The 20,150-nt window shown below is 38.6% G+C and overlaps 1 protein-coding gene across 1 annotated transcript in view; it reads left to right on the top strand.

Annotated features, from left to right (window-relative positions):
- Positions 1-20,150, top strand: part of MALRD1 (MAM and LDL receptor class A domain containing 1) — a 736,704-nt gene that overhangs the window by 544,756 nt on the left and 171,798 nt on the right. The window contains exon 33 of the mRNA XM_032880867.1: positions 568-725. Within this exon, the coding sequence (XP_032736758.1) occupies positions 568-725 (158 nt within the window). The remainder of the gene's footprint in view (positions 1-567; positions 726-20,150) is intronic.

Below are 20,150 nucleotides of genomic sequence, written 5' to 3'. Positions count from 1 at the left end.
GTATGGCTGCAGTTGAGGAGAATAGAAGTTATCGCTCAGCATGGTGACTTTCAAGTTTACATTTCATTCACTCTTACTGCCATTCGCTACTACTGTGGTCATTGTGGGAATCAGAACAACTGGAAATGAGATACACTATCAATCAGCCTCCAATACCCCATGTCCCTGCTCTACACACAGTATACAAAATACTTTCCTTACTTGAAATGGGCAGACAGGTTTGAGCAAATTAGAAGAAAAGAAATGTACCTAAAGAGTGAGCTCAGATATTTGATCACTTTCGGTAAGAGTCACATACTCAGGTGAACTTTGTGAATCATGTAATCACAGTGATTACATGACATTCTTCTCCTTCTCCTTCTTCTTCTTTCTCTTCCTCTTCTCGTTTTTTCTTTTTGGGTCAAAAGAATGAAACATTATTGATTTGTGACTCCACAGGAAGAAAATGAGTTGTGTTTGTTTGTGTGTGGGTGGGAGGCATGCAGTTTGCTCATGGTTTAAATATGTTCTGCCTCACACTATGACACCTATCGTTGTGCTGAAGGAGTTGTATTTGTCTATTTCCAGGGAGTGGCCGGCACTTCCTGTATGTCAGCTCATCTGGACACAAAGAAGGACACACGGCAAGAATCACTACTTCCCAGTACTTTCCAGCAAGTCTCGGAATATGTGCTATTCGGTTCTGGTTCTACATGGTTGATCCCAGGAGTATGGGGATATTAAAGGTACGAAAGGAAGGCAGGAAGTTTTTCACGGAAATGTTCATAGCGTGTATTTAAACATTTTTTTTTTTTAATCACACAACACGGGTGTTGAGTCCATTAATTTCTCATTTCTTTCTGGGACAGTGGGACTTTGGCCAGCAGTGCTGTCATTCATCTTAATCTCATTCAAAATTTATCTCATTCAAGGCAGCCACCTGAACTCAATTATGGTGCGTGCTATTGAAAACATCATCTAGAGATAAAAGAGGATGGACACATTCTCGTGCATCTTCTACTAAAAACTTAGGGAAAATGCAGAAATGTGATGGCAGGGATAATGATAAAAAGAATTTTCTTCCCCAAACAAAGTAAAAGCAAAGAAATTTACAATTTTAAGGATCTATCAGCTTACCTGAAAAATAACATTGTGTGCTCCATTTTTGACTAATTTAAGACAAGAATCTGCATCAGATGCAAATGTCTTTGAAGAAGCAGGTTACTGCATTTTTACTTTTCATTGTCTGGAATATCCGTAAGCTTTTCAATCAGCCTGAAGCAATTTGGAAATCCTGATTTTTAACAGTAAGATTATATATCAGAACACAATACCTGGTGTTACTGCTTTGTAATTATACAACCACGTGTTGTCTGAATAAAGAAAACAGGAATCTTTGTATCTCAAACATCATCCCTTATAAACAGTAACAGTTACTAAGTGATCTTAGTAACTGGGTATTGTGAACTTGTACCTGCTCTCTGCTTTAATTCTACCATTCATCTCATGAGGTAGTATATGCACCCCAATTTTATAGTTTAAAAACTGAGACTCAACATGGCTTAGTAACTTTTCTATTACAAAATCAATGAAAAATCTGATTTCAAAAATCTGACATCCCTTACACAGCATGGTTTCACAGGTGTTCTGCAGTCTGCCAAAGAAGTCTAGGGAGGATCCTGGGAACAGAGAGAAAGGAAAAAAAAGGGCCTTATTTGTTCTAGCCAGCAATAGAAAAAAGAGCTCTTCAAGTAAAAATGCAAACATGCAAAGAAAGTAGGGAATTTGTACTGATTCTCCAAGCACGTCTGTTTTCCTGAAAAGAAGAGGGTAAAAACAACAGAGAAAGAGTCATTTTTAACAGTTTAGAAACAAGTAAATGAAGATCCTTTGACAACTTTGGAATTTTTTTTTCATAGTTTTTAGATACAGTATCTGAAACCTCAGCAGATTAGCTTATTGCTTATGTTCCATTTTACCCAGGGTAATTTATAACCACTAACCTTAGACAGACTCCACAGTGCATTATTTCTACCGATGTTTTAAACGCAGCTTGCTGTGGTGAAAGAGGATACAAGTCCATGGTGGTTATTTATGGAAGTAAATACCAAGGGAAAGGCCAAGAAACCTTTCAACAGAACAAGAGTTGATTTCAGTCACTTCCTCTCAGAATGTTGCTTCCTTAGTTCAAAAAGAGCATCCTTATGTCCAGCTGGTTGGTCAGACCAAATAGTTTTGCACCCCCCCACCCCCACCCCGGGCAATTCGTTTGTGAGCTTCTGAGACAACTACTTAAGTTACCCATTGCTTTGAGCCATATTTCGGGAAACATGTAAACATCAAAAAGAAATGTTGGCCTCAACTCTTGATTTTTGATACCTTGATTTTGGCGACTTTTGGTTTTCCTAACCGGAGGCAGCAAGTATGCGTGGCAATGCTTTTATGCTCCGTTTTTCAGAGAGGTCTACTGGGAAGAATAGTGCTGGGGGATTAGCGGGACATCTGGTTTTTGAAGAGGAATCACTCTCCCCCACTCCAGACCGTCTTGATAGGGTTGACGGTCACTCTAAGTTTCTTTTATCACCTCCACAGCTGACCCAGGTCATAATCTTCTCCAGTAGATTATAGTTGGTGCAGATTATAGGATGATGTGTCTTTCTTCTGTTTTACAAGTCCTAAGGAGACAGACTACATTTGGGCTCTTGGAGACCATCTTTCCCAATGTGGAGAGAGAGACTGAGAAAGAAGCTAACATAAGAAGGACTTCAACTGAAAAAAAAGATGAAACAGAACAATATTTGTTCTGTTTAAATCCTGGATCCTACCTTGTCTGAGCCCATAAAATTTTCTGTTACTTGCTACTGAAAAGTCCTAACCTTTACAGAAATCTAAAAGAAACCATTTTTATAATGTATCCTTATGTCATTGACAAACATAAGGGGCAAGTCTCACTTTCTCAGCTATTGGTCTGGAAAATTCTATGTGTGTGTGGTTCTGGAGCACATGGTGCGTCCTAATTGTTCTAATCTGAAACCATTTCTTAAATTGATTGCACAAATCCTTTAGAAAAGTTATGGCAAAATACCCAAGGTGAAGTTTTATAGTAGAGGGTCTTGGAAATAGCTGGGAATTCTTAGGAGAGATTTCAGATTGTAGTTTGTGGTGGAATGCTTTCTTGTCAGCACACAATGTTATGCAATTGTATTAAGTGCTGTGCATCCCCAGCTCTTCTGTGCTTTGTTCTGTACCCAAGAGAACTACACTTCCCAGGCTCTTTGCTCTCTGCTTTCCTGGATAGGTTTGGCCAGAGCTTTCCACTGGCCAAAGACAGGAAAGCAGGAACACGAGCCTTTCTTCTCTCCCTATTCCTTTCTCCCTCCCTCCCCTCATTCCTTTTCATCCTCCTCCTCTCTTCACCTTCCCCCCTCCCCCTCCCTCCTAATTTCCCTACCTCCCCCACCCCCAGTACCTCCCTCTGCTGAGTTTCTAACTGCATTTCATTTATGACTCAGCTTTTTCCAGTTAAGCCCTGCCTCCACCAAATAAGCCTGCCAAACTCCATCTTTCACAATCTCAGTTTCAGTAACTCCCTCCCTTTGACTGTCTGGTTTTAGAGGTGTTTCCTACACATAATGATTAATCTCTAGAATGCTTCATGATTTCCTTGGCAATGAACTTTATAACCAGTGCTCTACATTAAAGTTTTTCTATTTGAAATACATTAGTCTATATTTTCTAGCTTGGCCCAGTCTGATACAGCGTCCACTCCAAAGAAAACACAAATCTTTTCAAGATAATAACTTGTAACACAATGAAAAATTTTGAGGGAACTCCAGTCAGCTTAAATTTGTCCTACTTATATTGACTTATTAAAAACTTGCCCTTCAGTTGGGGAAGACAGAAAACAAATTTAAAGAAATGCAAATATGAAAACCTCAACTTGTGATGCAATACTCTGGAGCAAATAAAACAGGTTTCTATAATAAATAGTTACTCCTGGTCTGCTGAAAGAGTTTTATTTTATACTGAATGGTAAGGAAGTCTTTGAGAAAGATGACATTTGAATTTAGGCTTGAAAAAAAAGAAGGAGCCAGCCTCGGTAACATCTGGAGTAAGAATGCTCTCGGAAGGCAAAACAAGCTAGAGAAAACTCAACGTGTAAGGTATTTGAAGGACAGTATAGCTGGAGCAAAATAAGTGAGAGAGAGAGGCGGGGGGGGGGGGGCCGGGGGGGGGGTTGGGAGAATGATGATATGAAGCAGGCTAGAGTCAGTTCATATAGGCAGGCCCTTTTTAGGAACACTTCTAAGAACCACAGAAAGTCATTGAAGAGGGTCTTAGTCATCTTGGGCTGCTACAGCAGGTTACTGTGGCATAAGCAATGGAAATTTACTTCTCACAGTTCTAGAGGCTGAGAAGTCCAAGTTTAAGGTACTGACCAATTCAGTTCCTGGTGTGGAACCTCTTCCTGGTTTGCAGACGGCTGCCTTCTTTCTCACTGCGTGCTCACCTCTAGAGAGATCATCTCTCCCCGTCTCATCTTATAAAGACATGCATCCCATTCATGGGGTTGTGCGGGGGGGCTACCCTCTTGACCTGATTGCCTCCCAAACACCTCACCTCATCTCCAAAATGCAGAACCCTGGGAATTGGAGTTTCTGCATGTGATTCGGGGTTGGGGGGAACGTGTTCAGTTGATGGCAGAGAGTATTTAATTGTGGAATAATATAACCTCATTTGAAAGTTTAGAAGATCTATCTGGTTATTCTGTGGGAAGAAATGGGGACTGGTGGGTGGTAGGTGGCTAGAGGTGTGGCAGTGAAACAAAGAGGCAAGTTAGAGGTGATTTCCAGGCTTTGCTTAGAGTTGAATCTAAGGATAAATTGGGAAGTAATTTCTATAAATAATGAATACTTAGATCTTCACCCGGCATAAAAATCTATTTTCTAAATAAAATATGCTTTAATTTATTAGTATATTAATGAAGGGCATCATATAGAGCTAAGCAGATAAAGACTTGTACTGTCAATGAGATCAGAGTGAAAACCAATTATAATTTTCCAATTAATTTTTAGAATAAAAAGCCAAAAGATTCAGATTTACCCCAGCCTGCAAAGTTGGCAAAATAGGTTGCATAGAGAAGGGTTGTATTTTATAGGAACATGGAAGCCTGATGGTAAAGGAATAATATTCAAAATAGTAAATGGATAATATTCAGAATAATAAAATGTTCACACAGGCATCAGTGTCCTTTGATTCAAAGGCTCAGAAAATAAGAGGATAATGCTAATACATACTTTATTTTTTAGGTCAGGTTTTTGTTTTTTTTTTTTCTGTCTTTCAATTACTTCCCTACATATAAAATTAAAAGCTCTCCTTAAAATGATGCTGGTCACTTTTTGATCCACATTGCTAAAAGAGCCCTAAGTGAACCAAGTAATTTCCCATGAGATGACTTAGTTCCATTAGTTCGGCTTCCTAGCTTCTGGCTTGTTTTGATACTTAGTCAACTCAGGTGAATTATTGAATGCTGACAAAAAGAAGTAAAGTTTGTCACAGGGAAAGAGAATTTCTTTAAAAATGACTAATATCTTTTTTATTATTCTGGACTCATTTGTAAAGGCACAGAAAGAAAATGAATAGGGAACTTTTATAATTGATACTTTTCATAACTTTTTTTTTTGTAATTTACAGAAATTTCTAATTGCTCAGAGGGGAAAAAAATGAACTACTTCCTAAAGTTTCCTTCAGTGATAACAGATGAATTGATAGATCTAAATGGGCTTCAAGAAGCCTATTGTTCATATTTCAGAACAGTCAGCCTACCGTGTGAAATGATCTTTATCTTAGGGTTGAGTTTTAAACACAAATGATTTCTGCTAAAACCCATGGAATTTAGTATGTAAATGTTCCAATCAGGGAACTGTTTTTCTTGTGGCCCCATGTTTGTGAATTTTGTTTTGTTTTAATGTGATGTTTATGGAGATAGTAAGAACAGAGGGAAAAAAAGACTGAGAAAAATATCAGGTGGTTACTATACCATCCATTGTTTGAAGTCTTGTGTGTGTGCGTGTGTGCGTGTGTCTGTGTGTACACACACCAATGGGATAATACTGACATTATCTACATTTTAACAGATGAGGAAAATGAGATCGAGAAAGCTTCAGGAACTTGTTCAAGGTCAGAGAGCTAGGAGATGGCAGGCCAGGGTGTCCCCAGATCCTCTGGCCCCAGTCTGTGCTTTTAATTACTCTGCTCTACTGCATCTTAGAATTAGAAGGTTATTTTTTTGGGCATATTTTATGTTCTGTATTTCTATTATTCAAAATCATATGTTAGACCAATAGTTATTCTTTCAAAGGTGCTTTGCCTAGTATATGTTCTGCATATTATAGTTTTCAGTATAGATTTGGTTTGAGTTTGCAGACTTTACCAAAAAATGGCATAATTATTATGTAAATAGTCAGAGGCAGAAATTCGTCCAATCCTATGTTGAATAACAAGAAAAATGAGCAAAAATATTAAGTTTCCAAAGGGGAGCAAGTATATTCATAAAAGTCTAATGTATACTTGATTTATGAAAATACATATTCAAAATTAAATAGATACAAGTTTGCATAGCATATGCTTAAGGCAGTTTATAGATTTTTATTCATTTTCTTTACTATTAATGCTTCATTTTAAAATACATTTTTTATGATATATTATTATGAAAGTTGTTGGGAGGCACCATCAGTGTACTATATATAGTCTTATCCTTTAAAAAAATTTTTTTTAAGATTTTATTTATTTGTCAGAGAAAGCACAGAAGCAGGGGGAGAAGCAGGCAGAGGGAGGAGCCTGATGTGGGGCTCCATCCCAGGACTCTGGGATCATGACCCGAGCCAAAGGCAGATGCTTAACTGACAGAGCCCCAGGTACCCTTAATCTTACTCTTTTTTAAAGTACATTTTACCCGATATTCTAGGCTAACCGCTGCTCTCTCATTCCTGTTGAACGCCGGACCTCATGACCATGTTTGTACAAGTGATGGCACCCAGTTTATGAAGGAAGCTTTTGAGAATGCCCATTAAATAATGTTTAAGACAGGAAATAATAGGGCAAATGTCCCCTTGCATAAAAGGTAGAGAGATGAGGGTAGGAGCTGTTGAACATACTTAGCAAATTTCTGCCCTCTAAACAGACTTGTAGGGAAGATTCTGGATCGTACTCCAAATTTGAGCATTTCATGCTATTTTAAGCAGAAATATGGAAAGTAAAATATGAGGGCAGTAGTTCTAAATGTGTTATGTACACTGGTGTGGCACAGGTAATATCGAGAACAATAGTTGAAAGGAACCGAAGTATGTTTTAGCAGTTTCCTCCCTTTTTGAGAATAGATTCACAATTCTCCCTATATAATATCAGTATCCCATATTTTAATCTGATAGGTCTCAGAGTAGAAGAGAAAGGTAAGGTGGTATCCAGTGTGCGGGGCATTCTGCAAGGCAGTTCACCACCTCCGACCCTGCGGTGGGTTACACGTATGTAGGGGAGTGTCTCAAACACACACATGTCACCCAAGACATAGTAAGAATCCTGGGCTTGTATCAGCAGCTTAGTAAAGACAGGCATACAGATCTTCACAGCAATGAAACTTTGATAGCTCAGGTAGAGAAAAGGATGCCGACATGTACTGTGTATCTTCCATTGTAGATAACAGAAAAGTTAACTGTAGGATGGTAAAAACCTGGCTGTTAAGTTGCTATGAAATGATTGATAAATTATACCAGAATGGGAAGGTGCCGTGGGAAATGCAAAGGTTGACACTTGAGAGAAGGAGCTAATCTAATTTGACCTTCAGATTAGACTTTGCCTTTAGAATATCAGAAAAACAGAAAAAGAAAAGTGACCTCAAGTCAAAGATATTTGCTAAAAATTAAAATCACGTCACAGTTTTAAGACAGAGATGTGGGAATTTGCAAAAGAAGGTATTTCTTACACCTGCCTACAAAGGGGCAAGATGGAAAGTCACCTTGAGAAAGAACCAAAGGTCAGCTTTGCTTAGAAGTCTAGGTCCCAAGCACAATAGGATTTCTTAAAAACAAAAAACATATTCAAAGTTAAAGCACCTTTTCTTTTACATTTTTATCTTATGAAATCTGTGAATCTGTTTTACTAGTAGATTCTAGATTTAATGCTGAGGAAGCCCTTGCCTGTTTTAAAATAACAAAATATTCTTGAGGCGCCTGGATACCTCAGTTGGTTAAGTGCCCGCATCTGTCTTCAGCTCAGGTCATGATCCTGGGGTCCGAATGCTGAGCCCCTTCTAGCCAGGCTCCTTGCTCAGTGGGGAGGCTGCCTTTCTCTCTCCCTCTCCCGCTGCCTCCTCCCCCACTTCCCTCATAAGCTTTCAGTCTCAAAAAAATAAAATCTTAAAGAAAACCAAAATGTTGTCATTTCTTTTAGTTAATACATAATTTCGATTTTAGATTAAACTAATTAAGCCGCTTATAATTCATTTTGTGTAGGTATGGTGAAAGGTTAGAAGCTCATTTTTTTTTTCCCCCAAATAGCAAGGTGGTTCTTTCAATGCTACTGATTCATTACTGTGTCCTCTCCCTGTTAATTTGACATACTTTCATTATCACTTGTGGAATTCATATGTGTATTTGTGAATTTTCTATGGGTGTATGAAAGAATGATTACTACTTCCCTACAAAGATAAGTAGATGGAGAGAGAGATGATAGACGCACAGAGATAAATTAAGTCATTCTCCTCTACATATTTACTGTTATCTCAACTTAATTTGTCAACTTAGGAAAATAATATTTTAAATTGCTTCAGATAAATTATGAAAGTTACAGTTTGTTTTCATTATTCTCAGCCTTTTATATTCCAAAGCCATTTTGTTGAATGTATAAAGATTCCAGACAGTTATATGTGCTTGGAGAGTCATAACTTTTATCAATATTAAATGTCCCTCTTTATACCTTTCCCCAAATCTTATTTTTTTCAGTTAATAATATGGAAGTTTCTTTTTTAAAATAATTTTTAAAAATAATTTTACTAGGACTTTACCCATGCCTTTATTTTTAACTATCCCATGATACTTGGCTTTTTGTATCAGTTTTAAACAGCATATGGCTAGATTTTTTTTTTCCCATAATCTGAGTCTCTGGCTTTTATAATTGAATTAAGTCCTTTTCACATGTGTTATTGTTTCATCATGATATAGACCTATTTTTTGTGTGTTTTCTGTTTGTCTTTCATTTGTTTTATATTTTCCCCTATACCAGTCTTTAGTACGGTTGATTAGATTTCCTGAATTTTTGCTTACTTCCAGTAAATTTGATTTTCTTTATTTTAATTTTTAAAAAGATTTTATTATTTTATTTGTCAGAGAGAGAGCACAAGCAGGTGAAGCAGTAGGCAGAGGGAGAGGCAGACTCCCTGCTAAGCAAAGAGCCTGATGCAGGGGCTGGATCCCAGGACCCTGAGATCATGACCTGAGCCAAAGGTAGACACTTAACTAACTGAGCCACCCAGGTGCCCCTAACTTCCAGTAAATTTTACTTTCTGGGTCTCTCTTTCTAAAGTGGACACAGTTTTTAGTAAATCACTTTGTTTAAGTGATTTAAGATTTTAATGATTAAGATTTAAGAAGGATCACTTTGTTTAAAATATTTATTCAGTATCACTGAAAATCAATTGCATGTTTCCACCCACCCCTCAAATGAAAGACAACTTTGGCAAGTTTTATTGACCCAGCCCATCTTCTCCTACAGCCCTATGGCTTATTCTTTTTGGCGGGAACCTTAGATTCAGGGTGAAAATAATTCATCTGCTTTCTTGACAGTCATATTCGTAAAAACGCTGTAGACCTCACGAGAACACAATTACCAAGTGTACATTTATACTATATAATTCTGTATGTTTTCTAGGCATCTTTGCTCACTACTCTTTATTGATTCCTACATAATCCGCTATGTTGGATTCTTTTTTTTTTTGCTGATATTACTTTGCTAAGGCTGCCTTAAGGAGATACCACAGACTGGGTGGCCTACACAACAGTAATTTATTTTCTCACAATCCTGGAGGTTAGTGCTTCAAGATCAAGGTGCAGGCAGGTTTGATTTCTTGAGTCCTCTCTCCTTGGAGCAGATGTTTGCCTTTTTGCCGTGTCCTCGAGTTGTGTGTCTTTTGTGTGGGCAACCCCAGTATCTCTTCCTGTGGGTGCAACTCCAGTGTCTCTTTCTGTGTCCAAATTTCTTCTTCTTCTGAGGACACCAGCAAGATTAGATTAAGGGCCATGTGAATGGCCCCCTTTTCATGTACTGACCTCTTTAGAGCCCCTATCTCCAAATACAGTCACATTGAAAAGTACTTGGATTTAGGGTTCAACATGTGGACTTGGGGCAGAAGGCACATTCAGCCCTAACAACCTGTTTTGCTCCTGCATTTCAGAAATTGTGCATGGGTGATAAGCTTTTTGAGTTCTTGATTGAAAAAAAAGTGTGTGTGTGTGTGTGTGTGTGTGTGTGTACATACATATGTACCCATATTAAAAAGTAGTTTGATCTAGGGTCAGACTTATTTTTTTCTTAAGTAATTGACAGCGTTATTTCAATGTATTCTAACATCCATTATCCACCTGCCTTATAGAAGAGAGATGTCTGATTATTTCTGCTCCAGGATTTTTACATATTCTTCTTTTCTGTCAGGAAGTAGGGAAAATGTTCTTTTTATGCTTGGAGTTCATAAATCCCTACAGCAATTTGATGGGCCTTTGTCATTTTTCATCTCAGGGAGATTTTCATCTGTAATTTATCTGATTATCTCCTTCTAGAAAAATCTATGAGACAGACATAGAAACCTCTGGATCTGTCCTTGCTATCCCTTCACAGATATTCTCCAAGTTTTCATCTCTTGGTTCTCTGGCACTGTAGTCTTAGAAGGATCACTTTGCTTAGTTTTCTAGTTCACTGGTTGGAGTTTAATCTGCATTGATTCTGCTAGTCATTTCTTCTCTGAGAGTTTTATTTTAGCAATCATTTTGTTAATTTCTGAGAACTCTGAATGCTTCTTTTAAAGCCTGTCCTATTTCATAGATATGATGGAGGCCCCAGTTTCTCAAGGGAATTAATGATATTTCCTTATTTTTCCCCATTTATTCTGATAGCAGTCATCCTCATGGTGTTCAGTGTTCTGTTTAATATAATGTCTCTCTCTAAAAATTTTCCTCAACTGTCAGGTTACTTACTGTTGGTTTTCTATTCCTATATGATGATGAATCCAGATTGAATAGTATTACTCCATGTATTTTGTTGCCCTCAGACCCAGTAAGAAATTCACTGCCCCAGCAGGGGGCGCACATTCTGAGTCAAGATCTCTGGTTATGTGTTGCTCTGAGTGTAGCGGAGGAGTTCTGTTTTCCATCGGGCTTACGTTAATGATGTCCTGGTAGCTTCTTTATTTGGGGGTGGGGTGTGGGAGGTAAAGTTGTTCATGGCAGTTACTTCTCCCATCCCATTGGCCCCTCATGGACTCCCGTGTCACATCTCCCATGTCAGTGGTAATTAAGTCCTCTAAGTACAAACGCTAGAATCAATGGCTTCTAATGCAAGGGAGTGACCTGGCTTTTTTAGGAAGTGTGTTGACTTATTTAGTGACGCATGTACGGCTCCTCCACTATGGCCTCCGCCATCAATCTTGGTTATTCCAGAATTCTGCTGGGAACATTTTTTGTTCCTCTTTGTTTCACCTGCAGGTGTTTGCAAGTTTTTCAATTTCATGCATTTTTATCCAACAGTTTCCATTTGTTTTATAGAAAGTCCTTAAAAAACTATTTCTGTGTATTGGTAGCTCTGCTCCTCATTTTCCAGTGATTTTGGGGATTTATTTCAGATTTTTTTCTGTCTTTTCAGTGGAATAGTTTTGAGGAATATAGGTAAATATATTTTATATTTATTTTGAGGATTATAGGTAAATATGTGTTTTCCATTGCCCATCAGAACCAGAGACCATCTTCTCCATATATTTACAGTTTTGTGGAACATGCTAAAAGAAAAGTCAATCAGCTCACAGTTCCATGTTTTTTCCTTTGCTGTTTTGCAGTCTAAATTTTCCTTCACTTTGAGGGAAGTTGTTTTGAAAGCATTTTAAAGTTGGTATTGTCAGATGGGAGAAAAAGCACGTGAGTATCAGCGTAACATCAAATGCTACCCAGGTCATTCTGCTAGTAAGAGACATTTGGTTGGTTCTTTATTTCTCATTACTCCTGAACAGTCTGCCTCTTTCAAGGAAAGTGAAGTTAATGTTGTAGAGCTACATGCAAATCAGCCATTTCAATTTCTACATGGGTAGTAGCTGTAATTTTTCTCAGCTCTTTCCCCTCGGATACAGACTGTGATGTTTATTGCAAACTGAGTGATGTTCAGATAGGCAACTGACTGAAAGATAGGAGACCTCTGTCCTAGACCCAGCTTCCTAAGTTAGTAATGACTGGAAACACAGAACATTTCTAAAGCTCTTTGGTCCTTCTTCCCCTTATCTACAAGGACCCGGGCAATGTTTTTGTAAAAAGAAATCTGAAAAAACCTTGAATTGTAGTGCGAGATCATTTTTTAGTATCCCACAAAGAGTATCAGCTTTTCATAATGAAATCATCCAGTTAACATTCTCACGAACATACTCATCCTCATATGTGAACTTTTTTTTTAGAATAGATGAAATAGGATGTGAAGTAGCAAACATGTAAATAATTAATAATAGAAAGGAAATGCACTTAGTGTTAGTACTTTATGTACATTTATATACTTTGTATATAAATGTATATACTTTTAATTTAGATCTAATAATAGACTTATCAAATAGATATTAATATTTCTTCTATTTAATAGAGGATAAGTCGCAGTTCAAAGAGATTAAATAATTTAGCCTAAGATATCCAATTAGTATTGGGATGGCCAGGATTAGAATCTGGGTCCTAGCCTCTGATTGTAACACTGTTCAGCCTTCTTATTGCTAGGTAAGTTAAATACTAAAGCAAAGTTTCACACTTTTTAAATATGAAAAGGATGACCAGAAAGGCCTTCCTATACCATAAATAATCACCAGCCACTTTTAGGTAGTTCTTTTTAGTTTGAACAGTGGTTTCATGTGAATGAATTTACCTCATCTGCTTTGAGATATTAGATAACAGACTGGAGTTCTTGATCCCCTATCTCAAATGAGAAAGACAAAGGAAAAAAAACGTGTGATATATAAGAGTGATATATTTCTTCAACTTTTTTTTTTATTTATTTTTTAAAAATATTTTATTTATTTATTTGACAGAGAGAGAGGGAACACAAGCAAAGGCAGTGGGAGAGGGAGAAGCAGGCTTCCCACGGAGCAGGGAACCTGATGTGGGGCTCGATCCCAGGACTCTGGGACCATGACCTGAGCTGAAGGCAGATACTTACCCACTGGGCCACCCAGGCAGCCTTGCTCTTCAACTTTTAAAGACAGAGCTGAATTGTAGATTGTTCTTTGATTCAAATTCTCATCATTCCAACTTTTTTTGGTTTTTGTTTGTTTTTTAATCACCTGCTCCTCTGTTTAACCTCAGGTAATTTCCTTATCTTAAGGCACTGTAGCTTCTTTATAACTCAGTGACTTCCAAACCCAAAAAGTTGCATGGTGATGTTTTAGTGTGAACACGCACTTAATTGTAAACTTAGCCATGAGAGCTTTGTTAGCTCTCAGTGCAGTATCCGCATGATCTTGGTTCTTATAAGTAGATACATTTATTTTTCAAACAAAATAATGAATTTGCTAAGGGGGAAATTGCACAGCGAGAAACCCGAGATTCTGCTTCCAAACCTGACTAGAGAGTCAGGCATTCTCCCTGGTCCTCTCTAAAGTTTTTGACTAGAAAGTCTTGAGATGCTCTCCAACTCTGGAGTTATGAAATGTTGAACTTTTCCATTCTTTCATTCTTTAGCAAATGTTTGCTGAGCACCTGTTATATACATGTATTCTAGGTGTACCTAAATAAACAAAACAGACTCCTTGCCCTGATAGGATTTCCGCTGTCACTGTGAAACAGACGTTAAACAGGAAACGTGATCAATGAGTAAGTGGGATACTCTTTGCAAAGACCATGTAACACAGTGAGGCTGAGTAAGAGGATTGGTGGAGTCTGGGATAGTCACAGTGGGCCACGCTGAGATTGTAAACTTGGAGCGAACACTTGAAAGAGACCAGGGAGTGAGCCATGCAACTAGGGGAGACATACTGGGAGAATATTTCAGACAAGGAAGCAAAGCAAAAGAGTGCAACAGACTGAGTTGAGAATGTCTTTGGTGTTTTGGAGGACTGGCAAGGAAGCCTCATGGAGGGAGAGAGTAGTGAAATGCGTAAGAAGAGGGAGAAGAGAGAGATCTTGAAGAAGTATTTATACCTCCGGAAGGACATTTTTATTACCTGTGTTATGAGGCCCAGTTCTAGAAAAGTGCTATTACTGAGTTCTTCAGGGCTTCCTTTGATAGCTTAATGTACCTAGTACTTTGATAATTCATGCCTCTAATAGGCAAAGATGCTTCTTAAGAGGGTACTGGGGTAAGCGGTTGACATCTGCAAGGCAAGAGATGATGGGCCACGTGATTTTTATAAATGTCCAATACTGGAAATAGAAAGTGTGATGGGAAGAGGGAAGGGAGGAAAGAGAGAGTAGATGTGTTCAGAGGACTGGGCGCCTGGACGGTTCAGTCTGTTAAGTGTGAGGCTCTTGATTAGGCTCAGATCATGTGATCAAGTCCCATGTGGAGCCCTGCACTGAGTGTGAAGTCTGCTTGATATTCTCTCTCTCCCTGTCCTCCTCCACCCACTTGCATGCGTGCTTTCTCTCACTCTCTTTCTCTAAAACGAATAAATAAATAAATAAATCTTTAAAAAAAGGAAAGAGAGAGAGAGGACCAAGTGACCCATTTGAATAATGCTTAATTGGTATTGAAATGGATGAGACATTAGTGTTTTTCCAATAAAATAGGCAATTGAGTGAATCAGAGCAAATAAGAAAAATTCTCCACTAGCTATATTGCCCCCTACTGTGTATATTTGGATTTTTAAAGTATTCTTTAATTAATACTTGAATTTTTAAGCAGTTTCAGGTTTCCAGAGAAAATGAGCAGCCTGCGCAGACGGTTCCCATAGAGCCTCCCCCCTCACACCTCTCTCCAATTTTGCACTGTTACTGACATCTTACATCACTGTGGCATGTTTGCTTTGATGGATGAGTCAATATTAGCACTTTATTAGTAAAGTCTATAGTTGACATTGGGGCTCACTCTTGGTACTCTGCATTCCGTGGGTTTTCACATGGATGTCCTGACCTCTGTCGACAGTATTGGACAGAGTGGTGTCACTGCCCTGAACGTCCCCTATGCTCGACCTGTTCCTCCCTCCCTTCTTCTCCAACATCCCTGGCAACCACTCATCTGCTTTACTATGTCTATAGATAGTTCCACCTTTTCCAGAAATCCATAAAGGTAGAATTATACTGGAAACTGTGTTGATCCGCACCATGTTGGGGTGGTGGGCAGGGTGCGAGGGGCCTGCCCCAGCTGCAGAGCCCCCAACTGAGCAGATTTGCCCCATTGCTGCTGCTACCCCGACATCACCCACACCTCCACCTCCCCAGGGACCCTCGAAGCGCCTTCACCCTCTGCCTTCCCTGCACTCCCAGAAAAACCATTCTGTTCCCCCAGGAAACAACATGCAAAAGTCCCTGGTTTCTGGAGAGGCACAAGACCGAGTGAGGAGAGGGGCACAATGGGGACTGAGGCTCACGCCAGCCCTGTCCATTTCCTAGGTCGCCAGGGCAGAACTGGATCTGCAGCCCCAACACTGGTGCTGAGACTGGTCCTGGCCTCCTACCCATTTGTCTTTGTTTTCCTGTCCCTCTGTCTGTCTACTTATCTGTTGGACAATTCCTGTCTGTCTGTCTATTCCTGGGAAGCTCATTACTACAGGCCCTCGCATCTACCCACTCTGTGCTGTACTGTTATCCTTAAACTTACCTCTTATTCAAAACACATACACAAAATTAAAACAGCAAAGACAAATAAACAAAACCAAAAAACAAACAAAACAAAACCCAAAGTCACCTAGATTTTTTCCTTTGTTATCTTCTCAAAGTTTTCTAGTTTCTAGCCTTTTCACATTGGCTTCTTTCACTGAGAAACACTGAAGTTCCCTGATGTCTTTTTGTCGCTCGATAGCTCATTTTTTCGTTTATGGCTAAAGAAGCTTCCAGTGTACAGATGCACCAACATTCGTTTATCCATTTACCCGTTGAAGAACCTCTTGGTTGCTTCCAAGTTTTGACAATTATAAATCTGCTATAATCATTTATGTGTAGATTCTTGTATGGAAATAAGTTTCAACTCCCTTGGGAGCACAGTTGCTGGATCATATGATAAGAGTTTATTTGGTTTTGTGAGAAGCTGCAAAATTGTCTTCTGAAGTAGCTGTCCCATTTGGCATTCCCACCAGCAGTGATAAAGAGTTTCTGTTGTTCCTTGTTGGGATTTGGTGTTTTCAGTGATTTGGATTTTAGCCATCCTAACGAGTATGCTAGCTGTTTCTGTTTGCATTTCCCTGGTGATACATGATGTTGAGAGTTGCTCCTCTACTTATTTGCCATCTGTATTACTGCTTTGGTGAGGGGTCTCTTCAGATCTCTTGTCCCTATTTTAATTGGGTTACTTTCTCATTTTTGTCTTAAACGTCTTGCATATTTTGGATACTAGTCCTTTTATCAGATGTGTGTTTTGAAATCTTCCCCAGGTGCTCCTAGGGACCTCAGTTGGTTGAGCATCAAATTCTTGGTTTCGGCTCAGGTCATGATCTCAGGGTCATGGGATCGGGCTCGAGTAGGGCTCTGCGTTCTGCTTGAGATTCTCTCTTTCCCTCTCCCTCTGCTCCTCGCCCCCCACTTGCTCTCTCACGTGCACTATCTCACTGGTATAAATAAATTTGTAAAAAATATATTTTCTCCAGTTTTTGTGTTGCCTTTTCATTGTCATAACAGTGTCCTTAACAGAGCAGAAGTTTTTAATTTCAATGAGGTCTACCTTAACAAGTTTTTTTTACTCATGGATCATGCAGGATTCTTGTTTTATAGCTAAAAAGTCATCTCAAAACCCAAGATCAGGAATGGCTGGGTGGCTCAGTCGGTTGGGCATCTGCCTTCAGCTTGGGTCATGATCCCAGAGTCCTCAATCGAGTCTCCCATCGTGCTTGCTGAGCCAGAGCCTTCTCCCTCTGCCTGCCACTCCCCCTGCTTGTGTGCTCTTTCTCTCTCTGACAAATAAATGAATAAAATCTTAAAAAAAAAAACAAAAAACCTCATGATCACATAGACTTATCTCCCATGTTATCTTCTTCGAACTTTTAGAGTTTTGTGGTGGACATTTAGGTCTGTGAGCTACTTTGAATTTGTTCTGGTGAGTGAGCTATGGAAGTTCCATGTCTAGGATCACTTTTTTTTTTTTTTTTTTTTTTTTTTTGCATGTGGATCTAGTTGTTTCAATACCATTTGTTGAAAATACTAATCTCCCTTACTGAGTTGCCTTTGTTTCTTCATCAAAAATCAGTTGACTGTACATATGTGGGTCTGTTTCCTGGCTCTCTTCAGTTCTTTGATCAGTTTGTCTAGTCTTTCGCCAGTACCACCTGCTTGATCACTGTAGCTTTGAAGTGTCTTACAGTCAAGTCGTGTCAGTTCTTGGACTTTGTTCTTATTCTTCAGTATTGTTTTGGTTATTCTCTGACTTTTGTCTTTCCTTATAAACTTTAGAATGAGTTTTTCAGGAGCCTCTGTGTTACTTGCTGAGATTTTGACTGGGATTGAATTGAATCTATGTATCAAGCTGAGAAGAACTTATATCTTGACAATATTGAGTCTTCCTTACAGAATATCATCCATTTAATTAGAGCTTTAATTTTTTTCCCATCAGTTTTATAATATTCTTCATATGGAGCCTGTACTTTTTGGGCTACTCTAAGTAGTATTATGTTTTTAATTTCAAATCCAGTTGTTCATTGCTGGGTTAGAAGAAAATGAATGACTTTTGTATATTAATCTTATATCTTGCAACCTTGCTGTAAATTAATAGTTTTAGGAGTTTTTGTTGTTGTTGTTGATTCTTTGGGATTTTCTATGTAGACAATCCTGTCATTTGCAAACAAAAGCATTTTTTTGTTTTTTTTATTAACATAAAATGTATTATTAGCCCCAGGGGTACAGGTCTGTGAATTGCCAGGTTTACATAATTCATAGCACTCACCATAGCACATACCCTCCCCAATGTCCATAACCCCACCACCCTGTCCCTACACCCCTCCCCCCGGCAGCCCTCAGTTTGTTTTGTGAGATTAAGAGTCTCTTATGGTTTGTCTCCCTCCTAATCCCATCTTGTTTCATTTATTCTTTTCCTATCCCCCAAATCCCCCACGTTGTATCTCCACTTCCTCATATCAGGGAGATCATGTGATAGTTGTCTTTCTCCGATTGACTTATTTTGCTAAGCATGATACCCTCTAGTTCCATCCATGTTGTTGCAAATGGCAAGATTTCATTTCTTTTGATGGCTACATAGTATTCCATTGTATATATATACCACATCTTCTTTATCCACTCATCTGTTGATGGACACCTAGGTTCTTTCCATAGTTTGGCTATTGTGGACATTGCTGCTGTAAACATTCAGGTGCATGTGCCCCTTCGGATCACTATATTTGTATCTTTAGGGTAAATACCGAGTAGTGCGATTGCTGGGTCATATGGTAGCTCTATTTCCAACTTTCTGAGGAACCTCCATGCTGTTTTCCAGAGTGGTTGCACCAGCTTGCATTCCCACCAACAGTGAAGGAGGGTTCCCCTTTCTCCACATCCTCGCCAGCATCTGTCATTTCCTGACTTGTTAATTTTAGCCATTCTGACTGGTGTGAGGTGGTATCTCATTGTGGTTTTGATTTGTATTTCCCATATGCCGAGTGATGTGGAACCTTTTTTCATGTGTCTGTTGGCCATCTGGATGTCGTCAAACAAAGGATTTTTATTTTTCTATGATAAGCATATCTTTTTTTCAAAGATTTGTTTATTTATTTGAAAGAGAGAGGTGGGGAGGGGCAGAGGGAGAGAATTAATTGCAAGCAGACTCCTCACTGAGCATGAAGCCTGACATGGGGCTGTATCTCAGGACACAGAGATCACTACCTGAGCCCAAACCAAGTGCTGGAAGCTTAACTGACTGTGCCACTTAAACACCCTGATCAGTATATCTTTTTATTCCTTTTCTTCTCTTTATTTTATGTATACATTAGCTAGGACTTCCAGTACAAATAGAGGCAGTGAGAGAAGATATACTTGCTTATCTCCTGATCTTAGCAGAAGAGTGTGTAGTTTCTCACCATGAGGAATAGGCTTAGCTGTAGGTTTTTTGTAGGTGTTCTTTACTAAATTGAGGAAGTTTCTTTCCTATTTCTAATTTCTTTAAGTTATTATCATGAATGGGTGTTGGATTTTGTAATATGATTTTTCTGCATATTGGTCACCAATATTATCATATGATTTTTCTTTTATAGCCTGCTGATATGATAGATGACATTGGTCAATTTCCCAGTGTTTATTTGCTTATCATACCTAGAATAAATCTCACCTAGTGGTTATTTGTCATTTTTTCTATACATTATTGGATTCACTTTGCCAATATTTGCTGAGAATTTTTGAATCTATATATTCATGGGTGATACCACTGTGTCATTTTTCTTTCTAGTGTTTTCTTTGCCTAGTATCGACATTAGGGTGAAGCTGGCTTCATAGAATGGATTTGGAAATGTTTCCTCTTTTTCTATTTTCTGGTTATGATTACAGATAATTGGTATAATCTCTTTCTTAAATGTCTGGTAGAATTTACCAGTGAGCCTATCTGGGCTTGGTGCTTTCTCTTTTGGAATAATTGATTCAATTTCTTTATTATTACAGGCCTGTTGAGATTATCTATTTGTCCTTGTGTGAATTTTGATAGATATGCCTTTCAAGAAATTTGGCAGTGTCATCTAGTTTATCAAATTTGTGGGCATAGAGTTGTTAATAATAATTCTTTATTATCCTTTCATGGGATCACTAGTCATAGTTCCT

Source organism: Lontra canadensis, unplaced genomic scaffold (assembly GCF_010015895.1).
Source record: "Lontra canadensis isolate GAN:19392208 unplaced genomic scaffold, GSC_riverotter_1.0 scaffold72, whole genome shotgun sequence".
NCBI lineage: Eukaryota > Metazoa > Chordata > Mammalia > Carnivora > Mustelidae > Lontra > Lontra canadensis.
Note: the sequence above shows the minus strand (reverse complement) of the source record. Positions and strands in the feature narration are given on the sequence as shown.